Here is a 17,575-nt window from a genome sequence, read left to right as displayed (position 1 = left end):
AGGGTGTACTAAGCTATTATACGACTGGTACACCTTTTCAATATGCAACTGATATACTAATTGAGATTGAAGATTTCTGAAATGTGGTAAAAGAAAAACAGACTGGGCCGGAAGAAAATATACACATAATTTGAATTGATTACACTCATACAGTTCAAGTACTAAGCCATATATGGACCTTAAATTTTAGACAAAACACGAAATATGCAAACAATATATGCATGTATATTTCTGACTCTGCAAATGCCCTCAAAAACCTAAAGTAAAACAGAACCAACAATCAAATAAAAGCAGCATTTGATTTTTCTTTTACATAGCGACTAAAACCGTATCCAACTAGGCCTGGCTTTTTCCATCCGGGTCTCTCCATATGGTTCATCATTGTCCATCCTCTTATTATTCCTAAAAGCAGCACAAGCAACAACGTAGGCAATGACTAAGATGATAAGAACGACAATGTTGATAATGGAGACCTTCCTCCAACTCTTCTTCACATTAGCCAACACTCCAGCCTTGCACGAGTTACAACTGTAGCACAGTTGTTCTTGGTCATTGCTCCACCTGCTGCAATCGCGATTGTTCGCAGCCGAAGCTGAATCAATAACGTTCCATGTTGTCTCATTCATGTACGTAAATCCACATTCTGTTGGCGGCTTGCAACACCCTGACTAAAAAACAGTCATAAAAATTAATGAAATGGTATCTCTGTGTTTATGCATTTGAGATAATATCTATGAATATGCAAAAGTAAGAATAAGACTTTCTTCCAATATTACAACAATTAAACGGATATTAGATCTATGTTGAAAGATCGTTGAGCCTAAAATCTGAAGCTGGGACGTATAATGTATAAACATACACATTTGATTCGGTAAAGATTGATCAAGACCGAAACAATAAAAAAGATAGCTACAACTTATATATCTGTTATATATAAGCTGTATATATAAATTATCGTTTAACTTAAAAAGCATGATGCATTCACATATTATTGTCGTCATATGAATATATGATCATATTCTTTCTTGCTAAAAGGGTATCCCAAAAGTACTTTTAAAGTCTCAGATCCAAAGTGTCATAAGTTTGAATCATTTATCTATCAATTGCTTATTTATGATGCCTAATTGGACACTTTTAGCTCCTTAGTCCTTACTCTTTTATAACCAAACCACCCAAAAACTATAAAAGCATCTGGCCTAATACTCTGAAAGACAAGGGGCCCAATTACCAACTAAGAAAAAGCAATTATTTCAACATCATCCCTATCATAATTGAATTCATTATGATATCCTTGGCTGACCCAGAAATCCAAATTTTTCAAGCCCACAATCTCATGTTGGTTATTTGACAAGAGAATATCTTGTCTGTATATACATGACTTAATGACTACAATGGGATACCAATAGGATAGGATGGACATAATTGAGATCTCTCAAGTTCATAATAATGTGTTATGTAGAAAATGTTGTAAGAGTTAAGTTTAAACTTTATTAAAATATATCTATGTAGTCACAACAATCATTCATATAAATTTTAAAATCAATATTTTGATGATATGGTGAAGTGTGATAAGTAAAATATAAGCCAAAATAACAAGTTGGACACTAGAAATGAGGCTTGAAAGAGGGAAAAAGGTCACAAGAGAAAATGCATAGGTGAAGTAACCGGAAGCAGTTGAGATTTGGGATCTTTGCTGCTTTGACCAAGTAACCGAATAAAAGTCACTTCCTACACAAGTTTTTCAAATTTGTTCTAATAAAAACTCATTTTACTTATAATAAAATCTGTTGCTGATTAAAATATGCATCAATATAAATTAAGAGTTTGTTATTCATAGCCTTTATGCCTATCAATAAAACACATTAAAATGTTGTATATGACGGTTGAAAATTATTCATATATAACGGTTAAGGATATGTTTGGTAAAATCTATTAAATAAATATACTACTAATAGTAAGTGATAGAAAGGCGGGAATGGAAGTCAACTGTTATGCGTGGAGGAGAAACCTTGCTTGAACTACAAAAACACTTGTTAAACTATTCTTTCCCATTTAGAATGAAAAATGCTATCTTGTGGCAGACTATCTTTTTACTAATGTTAATAAAAATGATATAATTCCGTCACGAGTAGAGTATGTGGATGTGAGATTTACACAACTTTATCCTAACTTATGAGTAAATATACGGTTTCCAAAGGACCTCTGACTCGAGTATGGGAGAGTAAGTGTGTGGTGTTCGTAAGGGTAAATGCACACATATATTATATATGTCAAAACACGAAAGCATAAAACGTATAATCATGTGAAGCATGTAGTCATACAATCTTACATAGTTACATGCTTTACACGTATAATCAACCTATGAATGTAGGTACAAAGGCCACTATATTACTTGTGCTAAAATATATTAGTGCTTCATATCTAGTAGCTCATGTATCTTATATTAGTCCCTCCAGTTAGTATTCGTATCAAAGTTTTTTTTTTTAGAATCCTAGACTAAAGAAGAAGGCTCCTGAATCAACGCAGGGAAATTACCGGTAAGCCAGATGCTTCACAAACCATATTCTTAAGGCATTTCGTTGCACTTAAATCACCCCCGTGAAGAGGCGCACTCGGATACCATTGATGTCCAATAGTTCGTACCATTCTGTCATCGATCACTGCTTGGTCGGTTGATGAGTCACCCAAAAAAAGCATCGAGAAAGGTCAAGCATATATGTTTATGAAATGATCAGAGGTTTAATTTATGCTATGCCTTGCATCGTGTTCGTCTGTGTTTATTGAGCTTTCAGCGCCAGAGATCATTCTACTAATCTTTTCGACATCTTATAATTTTAGTTTTGTCAGATATTAAAATTTTTAGTTGTATCAAATATCATTTGAATTTTTAGATTGTTAATTGGTAAAATGTCTACGTCAACTATTTTTAATTCTACCATGATCAAAATAAGAAGACATATATTTGAAAAAATGATTTACATATATTTGAAGACTTTGCTATTCATGAGAAAGCTAGACTTCACTAATAGTCAACACCCTCACATGCCACAACAAATTGGCCATCAATTCATCAAACTCATTCCTATAATTCCTAAGCCTACGCACATTAATTTCCACAACAATCTTCATTGTTTCAAAACCATTCGAAATAGTAACTTATTTAAAGTTACCTAAAATCATATGGACCCATCTCCAAATACTTGTTCACGCCAATAAAATATAATAGTATTGCTATACACTTTACTTTTTAGTTGGTCTTCGTGAACATTTTGGAGCCATTTTTAAACACAGAAATGATAATAGTATACCTATGAAGTATAAATGTTGAATTCTAGTTCTAGAGATAACTTTAGCATGAAATTGACCCGTGAACCACACTTAAAATACGATGAATTATTGTAGTACCAAATGTCTATTTTGAGACAATTTGTGTCATCCTACATTGTCTCGTCAACACGTGTAAACCTTTTTAAACGTCCATTATCCTTACAACCGAATATGTAACTTATCCAAAGACTTATAAAAAGGTTCCTTTTAGTGAAATAAAATCACATAAATTACCAATGGATATATTTTCTGTTTATTGCCAATAAAATAAAAGGCGGGTCGGCGAAAAAACAAACAATGAAACAAAAGCCGAGTCCAAAGTATGTCGTGTGGAGAACATATACACTAGAAATGAAATCGGGTCAAAATCCGAACCAGACAAGATCAAATCAGTCAAACCCGAAAACTGAGAAAGTAACCCGAAGATCGGACTGATATTGGGTCGGGCAGGACGGACCTAAATGTCATTGTCAATACATCTATTTACAATAGAGGCAACGACTGATCCATTGTTAGTCATTCAATAACCAAGATATTATTTGTGGCAAGATACATATATACTTTTCTTTTTTATTTGAGTTAGCTATACGTACCTAACTCTCAAATCTCTTGGCAACTTCCAAGTGGTCACCGTTCCTTTTACATTTATTGTTTATTTCTAGCTATAATTTATTTATTTAAAAACCTTTAATATTACGAAGTACATTGCATTAATTATATCTACTCTATTATTATCAATGATCACAAAATATCAGCTATAGTAACTTTAGCCAGACTACTGAAATATATTATACCGAGTAATATTTACATGTCACTCTAACTCTATACGCATTCATAACATAATAGTTTACAACTATGAACAAATAAATTTGATCCTTTTTTTTTTCAACACCTAAATTTGGTGTCTTCGGCTAAATATACTCTTATCCATTTAATTATGTACAGTATATATCATGTGTTGATATGTGTTAAAGTATAGTATCAAATAGTGTTATATAAAGTAAAGGAACCAACAGTGTAATAAACTTTCTCTAGGATGCATTTCGTCATAAGTAACTATTATTTTATTTAACATGTTAATGTTAAAATTTAGCTTTTGTAACTTTAACCCGATATATCGTTGTATCATCGTTGAAAAAAAATCTTACGTCACGTCACTCATAATCACATCACTTATATTATCGTTGAAATATTAAAATTGATACTTTAATAATTCAAATTAAATTATAACAGGGACACTGGGTGTCTAACTGTCTATCTTTATTTCCTCAAAATAAGTCTACAAAGATTTTACAATTTTTTTTAATAAAATTATGTCAACAAAATTTACAAATTTTTTCATGCAAGCTACTTTTAACCCAAAGAATTAACAGATTGATCTATAATTAATTTAAGGAAAGCAATTAAGTTAAGCAAGTGACTGACCTCAATAGGACTCAACTTGCGCTGGTAATAAGCATCAGCGATTTCCGGGAACCCGCCCGTAACCCGACCCGATTTCCTACAAACATTGGAATCACGTATACAAGAGCTAATCTTCCTCCAATACCCATCATCAGCAACCCGATCCTTCAACCAACCCGAATAATCAGGCAAATAATAATCCTGATAACCCCGGTTCAAAACATCCCGACCCGACCCTTTATCCGTAACAACATAAGCAAAAATAACAAATCCTAGTAGTGTCGCAATAATAAAAAACATGGCCCAAAGATATAAATACATAAGAAATGTGTTCCTATAACATGCCCCCGCAAATCCCGCTAATGAAATCACCATAATTGCGACACCAATTATGATTAATGGCCATTGTAGAAAAGTCAAACAATCGGTGTTGTTTGCTCTTGTGCTTAGCCATATTCCACCACCTAGAATTGGTATTGATAATAGAAATGTTATGAAATTTAACGTTCCTATTAGATGATTAGCTGTCCTCATAGCTCTTTTTTTTAATTTAATTTATATGTTTTTTGTTATAAAGATTTTGTATATGGTTTATTTTTTTTTTTGATGTAGTGTTTTGAGGATTTTATGTTATATAAGTTATAACATGTGTGTGTGATGAGATATATGTGGTGTGGTGTTTTGATGGAGGGAAGAGTGTGAAGATGAAAGTATGTGTGTGAAATGACGAAAATGGGGTTGGGATGGGAAGTGTGAATGGTGGAAATGAAGGGTTTTTGTGTCATTGAGGTTATGTATAATGAAATTGGATATTTGTGTGATGTCGATGAGGGTGATATATAGCCAGGTGAGGTGTCATGGCTATGTTTTTAGTCAAGTTTTATAATTATTACATGTAACGAATGTTGGAGTTTATAAAGTTAGTGTGATTTGACATAAAGTTTATAATATTTATTTTTATATTATTATCACTTTGTCTGTTACTCAGTTACTGTATTTGAGTAAGTGTAACATAAGTTTGTTTGATTCACAAATGCCAATCGTTAAATGGATAAAAAGAAGTTATATGATATAAGGTACGTATAGCTTGACCTATCCAAGTAGAAAAGTCACGTTCTCTTAAATATACTCAATTTAATAGTACAAACAAAAATTATTGTCAATTATAGCTTGAAAATAATCAAGTTACAACAATCGCGATCTTTAAATTTAGATCAAGTGCTAAGATCTCCCAACTTAATTAACTTTGAGAAAATCTCATCTCTATTTATATTTATGTGTGGAGTTTTTTACAAAGTGGGGTCGATTTTTATTTCGTTTACAAAATGGTTTTTGAAAATATTAGTGTTGAATAATGGTGAAACCATGATTCTCAAATGCAATTTAGAGTTTAGGTTTCTAACAAAATTGAAAGAGGAATAGTTCACTTGCTTGGCTTGAACATGTCAACAACATTTAGTCCATTAAAGCAAGATAAACCGGTTTAATTGTAAGCTAGCGTTATTTCACATCTTAGCTTTTTACGTATTTGACATCTTTGTATCAGTTGAAGTTTCATTGATGAAACTTCTCACAATAAACTCTTTGAAAGTTTATATAAAATCTTCGACTTGCCTAATTTGAATATAGATTGTGTCAGATTAAGAAGCTTGGCCAGGGCATTTTGAGGCTGTTATTTTATTCTTTCAAGCACATTTTTTGTCTAACTGGCATAAACGAAACCATTTTAAAAATTTAATGGACTGAAATTAATTTGGATTGCACATCACACAATAACATCTCGAGTATTTTGATGGGCTATTGAGTGACGGGCTTTGATGAAGTTCATTTTTAAACTTTATACAGTGACGGGTTAGTATGGGCCACATTGCTATCAACCGGGCTGCTTTCATCTAGAAAAATAAGAATCCAAGATTGTGTTGTTAAAGTGTTAAACCGTTCATACTTTTTATATGCATCAAACTAAGAAACTAACAACATTATTTTGTCAAATAAGTTTCAATAATAACAGCCCAACCCAATTATCAAAAAATTAACCACTATACATCACTTGGTTAGGGCCGTAAACGTAATAAACATTTAGCGAACAGTCATGATCCGTTCGGCAAATACATATCTTTTGTTATATAGTGGTTTCGTCAAATCGATTGATGGCATGTTACTTTTGGTTATATACATCAACTTTTAAAAGTTCATAGACATGTTATTGGATAAATGCCAAAAAGTAATTTCATATTTTTATTTTTGTTGCAAAGCAGGTAATGTACTCGATAAAATATTAATATATTTAATGTAATAAACTCTCAGGATTTGTTCAAGCATAAGTGGTATGATAACCGGTTACCGAGTCAACTAGTAAACTTGATAATTTCAGGTACTCAACTTTCGAAATCTGTACCATTATATGCAGTATACTTTAAAATATGTATAATCATAGGTAATTAAATTTCAAATTTTGTATCGTTATAAATAGCAAACTTTCAAGTTTGTTCCAAAGTAAATAATATTGTAGGTTTTAGGTAAAAAAAATAAATATTAATGTAAAACAAATAAAACAATAGGTTTTTTCTTCACTGATATTACCGTGTATCATGAAAATTACTGTACATTATATGCTTTGTGAATCTTCGTGCATCAATTTAATCATGATCTAAAAGTCAAGATCTTATTTTATTTGTTTTATTTTAATACTTATTTTACAATAACCAATCCCTAATATTGTATGTCATGTACTCATGTTTCAACCATAAAACGAAACGATTAAACGAAGTAATATTTAATAAAGTGAAAAAGTGAGGGATTGTGTATATTGAGTACTAAGACTTACAAATATACAATATCAATATTGATCTTAATTTTACGTTACTTTTTTATGATCATTATCCTGTGTTATTTTGTAGTGGTATCATTTTTTTAAAAACCTTTTCTGCTTGGTGTAATACAAACATTTGTTCCAAGATCTCTATCATTCTTCGCATTGTATGACACTTCGTTGACATCAGACTAATTGGCGGCCCACCCAACCATTATTTGACCAAGCGACATGTCGAAATACTAATTAATTTATTCACAAATGTTGATCAGTCTAACTGGCCGATACATCTTTGAGTTTTATCCGAGTTCGATTAATTAGAGTGACTAGTTTGTGTGATTTTTTACTCAAAAAAATTTAGTCACCTATTGAACTTTATCGAAAAGAATGAAATTTACAAGACCTCGTCCTTGTATCATGAAATATTTTCTGATATAACTACTCGACTAAAAGACTGCTTGATTGTCCAAATCTAGTTGTTGGTCCACATTATAAAGTAATTTATTGAGGGTTGTTCGAATATGAGTTTCAAAGTGATGTATATAAATTCTAGATGTAAATTTGTTTAAATAAATTGAATAAAGTTGATGTTTACGCTATTTATTTTTCTCAAAATATATATATATATTGTCCGATAATCAAAACCGGTCCACACCAAATTGCTAAAAATGAAAAAATCTAGTATGACATAAGAGGTGATAGCTACTCCTTCCGTCCCACTAAAAGTGTCACATTTTGAATTTTCAAAGTCTTTTTTTATCAACTTTGACTTTAAATATTTTGATTTGTGTTATATAATATTTGATGAAAGTTATATTGATTAATTAAGGTTTTGATGTGTTTTTTTATTGATATAAGTTTTATCAATTATTATATAATAAAATCAAAATTTTTAAGGTCAAACTTTACATAAAAAGACTTTGAGAATTCAAACTAGTATACTTTTAAGTGGGACTAAGGATTTTTTTTATAAATGACTTGCTAGAAAACTAATCCACACCCACCTACTAAACTCTTTTTCTGAATCAGTTTACTCATTGTTTCAGAATCATAATCATAATCGTAATCGTAAATTTTAATTATTATTATATGTTTATATGATTTGTATTATATATCATGAAGTTTGGCTAACAACTAAACACCCCCTTAATCATTCACTTATTGTTTATAGTCTTCTAATATAACAAACAAGCCCATACCAAAATATTCATTGCATAGGCCCTACCTCACATCAATTAGTCAATGGTTGGATATATGTATAAGTATATATATATAACTCATAGTATAGACTCATTGTCCCACACACACTCTTTCTAATATCTTAAATCATTAGAAGTTTGAGAAAATAATAACTTGCAAAAACAATGGATGCAGGACTACAACCAACTAGTGCATCCACCAAAGGTGGCTGGATCACCTTTCCTTTCCTCATAGGTATGTTGTTTGGCCCTTTTTGTTATGTTTGATATATAATACAACACTTATATACATGTCCTAACGAATTTAATTGTATTCTTTAGAGCTATCATTAACAAAACTAAATACCTTTGCTTTTGTTTGAAATCTAGCAACTATGGGGTGTTTGACAATAGCCGCGGGAGGATGGACGAGCAATCTTATCGTGTATCTAATCAACGAGTTTAACGTGAAAAACATCGATGCTGCTCAAATTGCAACCATTGTCAATGGTTGCATGACCTTGTTCCCAATTATAGGGGCCATACTAGCTGATTCATTTTTTGGGTCATATTTAGTCATTTTGATTTCTTCATTTGTATCTTTATTGGGCATACTACTACTAACCTCAACTTCAATGCTCAATTCATTAAGGCCCACACCATGTGATCATAATGGGTCGGGCCTTTGCATTGGCCCATCAAAAGCTCAACTCGCGATCTTGTACACGAGTCTGGCTCTTCCTTGTATTGGGGTGGCGGGCACACGGTTCACGTTAGCTACAATGGGTGCGGATCAATTTGACAACCCAAAGCACCAAGGGGTTTTCTTTAATTGGTTCTTTTGTACCATGTACATTGGGACACTAGTTAGTGTTGTGGGGATAGTTTATATCGAAGACAACGTGAGTTGGGTGTTAGGATACTCTTTAAGTGTCGCGGCTAACCTTGTTGGGTTAGCCGTTTTTATGTTGGGTAGACGTTATTATAGACTACTAAAGCCACAAGGCAGCCCGTTTACCGGGCTGGCTTGTGTTTTAGTGGCAGCTTTCCGGAAAAGGAAAGTTTCTTTGTCATTAAAGAGTGAAGATTATTGTCAAAAGCCAGAGCTTGGAGAAACAAAGTTTATGGGAGTAACTCCAACAAACAGCTTCAAGTAAGTATCTTCAAAGCAAATTACATTTTCTACATTGCAAAATGGTTTATGTTAGTCCCAAATTTATAATAAAATAAATCAAATTTATAAAGTGTTAGCTATGATAGCAAAATATGTACGTACGCAAACGATATATAGAACTTAAAAATTATCAAAGTTTATCATTCGTTGAAAAGTATCTTTTAGTCATTATCCGTGCTAATTAATATAATGTGATAAGAAAAGTAAACATTTCCGGATGGAGCCAAAAAACACATGTTTTGTTAACCAGTTATTAAATCATTCAACGAATTAACATATATATAGTTGTAGTTATTTTTAGTAGGATTGTAGGAATATTAATAAAGAAATATCAAGTTGATCGAACTGACCAACCAAGGAAAGACTGATTGAGATGTAGGTACATGTCACATGTGGGGCACCTACTATGTGCATATATGATCATGAAGATATAGAGAAACTATATATACAGTAGTGTTAAGAAAGAGTGATTTCTGGGGTTTGGGTTTTAATTAGGGGGGTGGGGGTTGAATTTGAGTTAGTTAAACTATTAGCTTAAAAACAATACTTTTCCATATTGAACGTTTAAATGAGTTTATTGTGTATCCAGTTTTTAAAATTACTTTTCCATGTATCCGAATCCGACTAACAAAACCTTCTAAGCTTTATGGCGTGAAACTAGACGTGAGTACGTGACAACCTATATTGACATCAAGTGTATCCGGGTGCATAGAACAGTCAAAAGTTGGATACATATCCATTTAAAATTGGATACATACTATATTTTTTTACTATGGTTTGATATATTTCCAAACGCTAAGATTTTACAATTTGTCCTTTAGAATAATACAAGAAGATTTATCATATCCTTATAGGTTCAACCTTAAATGATTAGCAATATATACTTGGTACTGAAGCAAAGTAAGAATGATTAGAAACGCACATCACAATCATTACATGTTTCAATGAGTGTGAAGCAGTGAATGTGGCATTCTCTTTAGTCTTTCCATTTGCAACACGGGTGGGCCAAATCTTATCAACCAAAGAAACCCAAAACAAAAACCCAAATCTTACTCATAAGTCATACCATTAGCTTGGGTCAAGTGGACCGGTTTTAGGCTGGTCCACTTTGTGAATATGTAAATTTTGTTTGTTTGATTTAGCTTGTTCTGTTTCAAAACCAAAGATGTTGCAATTTATATCATGTTATCTTATCATAAAAGTATATTCAAATGCTTTACCTGCACACAAAAGATGTGTGAGCGAACGCCGTTAACTAAGATGAAATGATGCAGGTTCCTGAATCATGCAGCTCTAGTGACAGAAGGTGACACCAACTCAGATGGCTCAATCAAGAAACCATGGAATCTATGCACATTGCAACAAGTAGAAGATCTTAAATCCATTATCCGAATTTCTCCCATTTGGACAACTGGTATACTCTTGCACACCCCTATAGCTTGCCAAATGAGCCTAATTGTCCTCCAAGCTCTAGCCATGGACCGCCATATGGGACCACACTTCCAATTATCAGCCGGGACTATGATGGTCTTCGTTATGATCTCCACTTCCCTTTCTCTAGCCATAATCGACCGCTTCCTTCTTCCCACATTCCAAAAACTAACTGGCACTTTACCCACACCTCTAAGACGAATAGGAGTCGGTCATGCTCTCACCGTTGCAAGCATGGCCATCTCGGCCCTGGTTGAGTCAAAACGGCTCTCAACGGCTAGAACTCACAACCTTAGTGGCAACTCAGTTGTGCCAATGTCAGCATTTTGGATGGTTCCACAATTAGTAGTTGTAGGTGTTGGCGAAGCTTTTATGTTCCCCGGTCAAGTGTCATTATATTACCAAGAGTTTCCAAAGTCACTAAAGAGCACAGCAGCTGCAATGGTGTCGATGCTTATTGGGATAGCGTTTTATTTGAGTAGTGCGGTGGTTGATTTCATACGCAATACAACAGGATGGTTGCCTGATGGTATTAATGATGGGAGAATGGATAATGTATATTGGGCGTTCACTATTGTTGGGTTGATCAACTTCGGATATTTTCTGGTATGCTCATGGCTATACAAGTACCAAAATCTTGAAAAAGAGGAGCTCACTAACTCTAATAACCCCTTCTAAGTGATGTAAATACACATACACACGTATATTCCGCACGATAGAAGTTGTTTGGGATAAAGAATAGTAGAATACTTGTATGTTGTATTGTCCGCGTGTAAAATATTTGGTTGAAAGAAAAAAAAAAAAAAAAAAAAACAAATTGCCCAAGGTGATTTTAAAACATGAAATCAATCTTCAGGTTTTCACTTTAGTGACCTGAATCAGTATCTGGTTTGGTCTCAACCGAACAAACCAGACCATAGGTCAACTAGGACAGGTTTGACTGTTTGTATGTGTACATATTGATTCAATACATTTTATATAGTCAAATTTAATTTCACTTGGGCCAAGAATCAACTGAGAATCTGTTTATTTACCTCTTCCTTATGAAGGCCCATGACTTTCCAGAGCATTGTGACACACAGGTGGTGCTGTTATATCGTTATGTAAAGATTAAGAAGAAATATTAGATACATTTCCCTTTGCCTTAATGTGCTGATCAACAAACACATGGGAATAATCATAAAAGTTTAACATAAAAATGGGAATGCTTAATATCATCTTGAATTTTTTCGTATTGTATGGTGGTGAGACATACATGCCTTTGTAATGTTTTGGAATATCGAACACTTCACATCTAGGCTTCGATAACTAGTTGAAAATTTGACAGATATTATAACTTCGTGGGAGACCCAAAACTAAAACATACAAGTAGAGTTATACAATGAATTTTAGTCTTCTACACAAAACACTCTGTTTTTAGTACCTAAGTCCTTTGGCAACCTCAAAAAAATGAGCAACATTTTCTTCTGGAGTACCTACAACGATACCATGACCAAGATTAAGAATGTGCTTACCTTTTCCTGCTTTCTTCACGGTATCATTTATCCTATTGGTGATGAAATCTTTTGATCCAAATAGCACGCCTGGGTCCACATTCCCCTGGACGGCTATATCAGTCCCCAAACGCTTCCTGCCTTCAGCCATATCCACGGTCCAATCCAAGCTCACCACATCAACCCCAGTCAATGGTAGCCTCTCAAGCAACCCACCTGACCCACTTGCATAAAGTATCAATGGGAGATTCGGGTGAGTTTGTTTTACTGTGTCCACAATCTGCTTTAAGTAAGGGAGACTAAACTCTTCAAAATCAGCTGGGCTGAGCTCAGTTGCCCATGAGTCAAAAATTTGAACTGCTTGTGCACCATTGTCAGCTTGGTATTGAATGTACTTGGCCATTGAGGTTGTGAATTTTTGAAGCAATGCATGGAGAACCTACAATGGGATTAAAAAGCTACATGAATGCCCCATTTATGAACGGGCTGAGTAATGGGTCAACAATCAATTCTTGTCAAAATGGGTAACTTTTTAGTACATGTCAAAATGAGTCAAATTGGGTTGTCCCATAGGCACTTTTCTCTTTCTTTTCTTAAGTTCTACATATAATTAATCTGTCAATTGAATTATTCTATATAGAAACTATATTACAAAATAAATATTTAAGTTGCAAACTGAAAGATAAAAAGAGCTTTTTTGCCTCTTGAATACACTTTGGATGGTTTTCATGCTATTTGTCCATACTAGCTAATGCGCCCTTATTTAAATAACTAACCCAAATTGATTACCCATAAACACGTTAAAACATACAGAATGAGAATAATTACATTATAACCATGATTATCAGTTTTGACAATGCTAGTGACTTGTAACATTTCATACTAATTTGTGATTCCAAGACCATTCATGGTACAAAGATATACCGTCAGGAAATAAAAAGATTCCTATAGAAAATGTAATGACTTACCTTCGGCTGTGAGAAAGCTAGCCTCTTTATTTTGGAGAAGTGCTTTGATGATCCACCTTCAACAACATATGATGCAAGGGTAAATGGAGCTCCAACAAAACCAAGGACTGCAGCTTCATTATTTACCTGGTTACCAGTCATAGATAACAGTAACCATATTATAAATCTTATATCATAACTAGAGGTGGCCAAAACGGCCAAATCGCATGGCTAAGTTTATAAAATTACATCATAGCTACAGATGATAAATTTGGCAAAGTTTATACGGGTGATTCAAAATATTTAGATTTCTACTACATAATTTCAAAAGAATGAACACTTTGGGTTAGAACTTTCGGTTAGAAAAAAAAAGCAAAACTACCTAACCTGAGGAGCTTACCCAACTCCAGATGACCCGATGTCACCCTGATCTTAGCTCCCTTGTAGATATCTTTTTTAAATACATATAGATTTTATATAGGTCACACAGGGTCGTACCAGGATTGACATACATCACTTTTTTCCTTACAAAAGTACAAACTAATGCTACCAGAATTGAATTAGGGCATACAAAAACAATACCTCTTTTCTCAAAATTGTGAGAGCCTCCCCAACATATGGAACCCATTCTTCAGGAGTGAATTCCGTCACTTTATCAACATCAGCAGCCGAGCTCACAGGATCAAATATTATGGGACCCTTACCTTTGACAATGTCAAAGGGTATATTCATTCCCGGTAGAGGTGTAAGAATGTCTGAAAACAAAATAACCTGCAAACATGATTAATACCACATAATGCAGCAACAACATTCGCTTTATTACAAAAAATATAACATATTTGATGATCGTCTTACCCCATCAGGCTTGAATACTTTCCAGGGCTGTAAAGAAATCTCTACAACAAGATCAACGTTCTCAGACCTTTCACGAAAGGACGGATGCTTCTCACACAAGGTTTGATAACTCTGCAACGAGAAATTCAAGAATAAGACCCTAAATTGAACTTAAAATTTACTTGTCCAATCTCAAAATACATAGTAATGTATTCTACTTTCGACTAGTGTATTCATTGGGGAAAAAGTTGTACTTTTTTGTAACTATCAAGCTTTCAAAACTTGCTATCCAAAAACTCATTTCTACTAAATGTTACAGGATGTCAAAGACGACGTACAATAACAATATTTGTTACGACATACGAAACTACATTCGTTTGTGCTGACAATTATAAGGGGAAATGTGGTGGGGGAGTAGAGCTTGCCTTCATGTACCTGCCAGCTTGTCGCATAAGCCAAACAGGAGGTCTTTCGACATCTTTACCTCTAACCGCATTCAGCAACAGTGGTTCAGACGTATTCACCGCTTTTCGTTCCGCAACACTTGCTCCTGCTGCTGCTCAATTATATATACATATCTCCAACCGTAAGTATGTACGAGTATCACATTCAATTATAATAATTTCACAAAATGTTTCTTTCATCACAAGTCACAACTATATATATAAACTTAATAATAATTAACAATAAATTATGTACTGTGTATATATATATATATATATATAAAGAAGAGAACTAGAGAAGAGAAGAAATAGTACAGCAGATGATGCGATTAGGAAGGCGTTGACGAGATGAATTGGAAACAGAGATTGAAGAGAATGACGGAACGGAACAGCCGCCACTGTACATGATTGACATTATTATTATTTTAATTTATTGTGATTGTTTGAGAAAATGATATGTTTTTTCAGAATTGAGTGATTGATTGATGAATCAAGAAGGCAAGGAATTGAGAAATGGGGGTTAAAAGAGGAAGTTGTTTGGATAAAATAAAAGATAGGGGGGGAATCTCCAGCTCTATCGTTTTCCTTCCTTCCTTCCTCCCCCCCTTTTTTTACTAGTTTATTTTGTTAACAATATTTCTTATTACCAAACACACCTTAAACGGCGTTTAAAGTTACGAGCATGGTATCCGTGTAATACAGCGACAGGGGTAGGGAAGACGGTCTAGCGGTGTCGATGATTGTACTATATATTGTCATGACGGTGTCAAGTGGTGTAGGTTGATTTAATTGTGATAGTAGAAAATTTTTAAAATATAAAAGCTTAAAATATTAATTATTAAAATAAAGGTTTAGAGTGTAAATTAATTCATTAAAGGTTAAAAAATAAAAAGTCAAGGCAATTATGATAATTCAAAGGTAGAATTACCTAAAATAAAAATGAATTTTTTCTTTATAAGAAAATATAGATATAGATAAATATAATTTAAAGTAATTATTGTTTTATTACATATATAAAGACAAATAATTTAAGAAAATATTTGGTTAAAAAAATGATTATTACTTATAAAAACACAATTTTGAAGAAAAACATACACACATTTTTATTTAAAACTTAAAATTTAGTTTGTAAATGCAGTACTAAACACCCTTTTATTACTAGTTTTGTTATTACTAGTCACTCTACTCCATCATCATTATTATTAAGTAAATAAAAGTATTAAAAAATATTTTTTATATAAAGATGTATGGAAAGTTATGTTCTAATATTATCTACAGTGACTAGAAATACGTGAAAGTGTGTTCAAATTTCCCGAATGTAGAAAAAATGAAACGAACGGTATAAATTGTACCCGTCGTTCTAACATTTGGCTGCAATATTGAGTAAACCTATCCTATGAGACAAGGAAGTCGCCCACATATCAAAGAAAAATATATGTCATATCTTTAGATGTTTTTAAAAAAAAAAATTTAAATCAACATTTTTTATGTGTCAACTAAGTAAATTTGTGTCATTTTTATGTTATAGAGTATAAGATACGATATACGAAAAGAACGAATATAATGATACAAAATATTTTATCGTATTTTGTACGTTAAGTTGGTTTCTATTAGATCATTTGTATTTTATACGTAGTAGTATATTTACACCGAGATCTTAATATTTTTGGTAAGTATAAATATACAAACAAAATCTCTATCATTTGTATAATTTTGCTAGGTTATATAAGAAAAGGAGGAGCCTAGCTAGGAGAAGCTAGTTTTAGAATCATCAAAAGCTATATATTGATCGGAATTTTATTTATTTATTTATTTTTTGTATTGATGATGATGGAGTCGGATTCAACAGTTGAAATGGGAATGGGTGGCCAGCACATGTGTACGTTGCCAATAGAGTGGAGGGAGTACAAGTTTCATACCCAAATCTACCCAAATCATCTTTCAATCAAAACCTTTCAACTCACAACTACCCAATTCTATCTAATTTTTACCCAAATCACTAGCAATACATACCCAATTTTTACCCAATTTTATTTTCTTTTTCATTTATTTTAAACACACACAAATATATTACTAACTTAAAACATTTATTTAAAAGTTAAATAAACATTACATAACACATAAAAAAAATAAACTAAAGTGATTATTTAGGTGAATAGAGAGAAATATATGTGTTTTATGTATATATTGAAGATGGTTTAGTATATATACTAGATTACTTTCCCGCGTATTACGCAGATGAACATATATAACTAACAAAATATTAATATTATATAGCTTGACATTGACATTTATATACGTTTATAAATCTTTAATAAAGGATAAACCTTAATTGACAATTGGAAAAGTCTAAACCTTTTCATAAAATTCAAATTTTAATTATAGTCATTTAATGAAAATGATATTGTCGTATATTTTTTTAAGAAAATTTTATGTTTAACTTTAACTTAATAAATTAAAATATGATCATTATTATATATGGAAAATAATTCTTACGATTTATAATTATAAAAAATAGTTACTTTAATAGTA

General features: G+C 32.6%; 3 protein-coding genes across 3 annotated transcripts; 1 reads left to right on the top strand and 2 right to left on the bottom strand.

The window, feature by feature from the left end:
• Positions 1 to 103: 103 nt before the first annotated feature.
• On the bottom strand, positions 104 to 5,365 carry LOC122582446 (tetraspanin-3-like). The gene is made up of 2 exons (XM_043754837.1): positions 4,753 to 5,365; positions 104 to 668 (listed from the first exon to the last, which is right to left on the bottom strand). Exons 1-2 carry the CDS (start codon positions 5,263 to 5,265, stop codon positions 321 to 323), a joined length of 861 nt encoding a protein of 286 aa, XP_043610772.1. The 5' UTR covers positions 5,266 to 5,365; the 3' UTR covers positions 104 to 320.
• A 3,504-nt stretch (positions 5,366 to 8,869) lies between these two features.
• Positions 8,870 to 12,036, top strand: LOC122581163 (protein NRT1/ PTR FAMILY 2.7-like). Its single transcript, XM_043753330.1, has 3 exons — positions 8,870 to 8,977; positions 9,112 to 9,874; positions 11,170 to 12,036. The coding sequence occupies exons 1-3, from the start codon at positions 8,908 to 8,910 to the stop codon at positions 12,002 to 12,004; spliced, it is 1,668 nt and encodes a 555-aa protein (XP_043609265.1). The 5' UTR covers positions 8,870 to 8,907; the 3' UTR covers positions 12,005 to 12,036.
• A 599-nt stretch (positions 12,037 to 12,635) lies between these two features.
• On the bottom strand, positions 12,636 to 15,593 carry LOC122581162 (uroporphyrinogen decarboxylase). Its single transcript, XM_043753329.1, has 6 exons — positions 15,359 to 15,593; positions 15,026 to 15,156; positions 14,622 to 14,732; positions 14,349 to 14,537; positions 13,788 to 13,913; positions 12,636 to 13,258 (listed from the first exon to the last, which is right to left on the bottom strand). Exons 1-6 carry the CDS (start codon positions 15,456 to 15,458, stop codon positions 12,743 to 12,745), a joined length of 1,173 nt encoding a protein of 390 aa, XP_043609264.1. The 5' UTR covers positions 15,459 to 15,593; the 3' UTR covers positions 12,636 to 12,742.
• Positions 15,594 to 17,575: the final 1,982 nt, after the last annotated feature.

Source organism: Erigeron canadensis, chromosome 9 (assembly GCF_010389155.1).
Source record: "Erigeron canadensis isolate Cc75 chromosome 9, C_canadensis_v1, whole genome shotgun sequence".
Lineage (NCBI taxonomy): Eukaryota > Viridiplantae > Streptophyta > Magnoliopsida > Asterales > Asteraceae > Erigeron > Erigeron canadensis.
Note: the sequence above shows the minus strand (reverse complement) of the source record. Positions and strands in the feature narration are given on the sequence as shown.

Bases quoted from the DNA above. Each gene is read 5' to 3' on its own strand.
- LOC122581162 (XM_043753329.1), bottom strand. From the start codon at position 15,458: ATGTCAATCATGTACAGTGGCGGCTGTTCCGTTCCGTCATTCTCTTCA. The intron at 15,157-15,358 runs GTACTATTTCTT...ATAATTGAGCAG, and splicing joins TCCTAATCGCATCATCTGCT to CAGCAGGAGCAAGTGTTGCG. The intron at 14,538-14,621 runs GTAAGACGATCA...TCATGTTTGCAG, and splicing joins AAGTATTCAAGCCTGATGGG to GTTATTTTGTTTTCAGACAT.
- LOC122582446 (XM_043754837.1), bottom strand. From the start codon at position 5,265: ATGAGGACAGCTAATCATCTAATAGGAACGTTAAATTTCATAACATTT. The intron at 669-4,752 runs GTCAGTCACTTG...ACTGTTTTTTAG, and splicing joins GCAAGTTGAGTCCTATTGAG to TCAGGGTGTTGCAAGCCGCC.
- LOC122581163 (XM_043753330.1), top strand. From the start codon at position 8,908: ATGGATGCAGGACTACAACCAACTAGTGCATCCACCAAAGGTGGCTGG. The intron at 8,978-9,111 runs GTATGTTGTTTG...TTTGAAATCTAG, and splicing joins CACCTTTCCTTTCCTCATAG to CAACTATGGGGTGTTTGACA. The intron at 9,875-11,169 runs GTAAGTATCTTC...GAAATGATGCAG, and splicing joins ACTCCAACAAACAGCTTCAA to GTTCCTGAATCATGCAGCTC.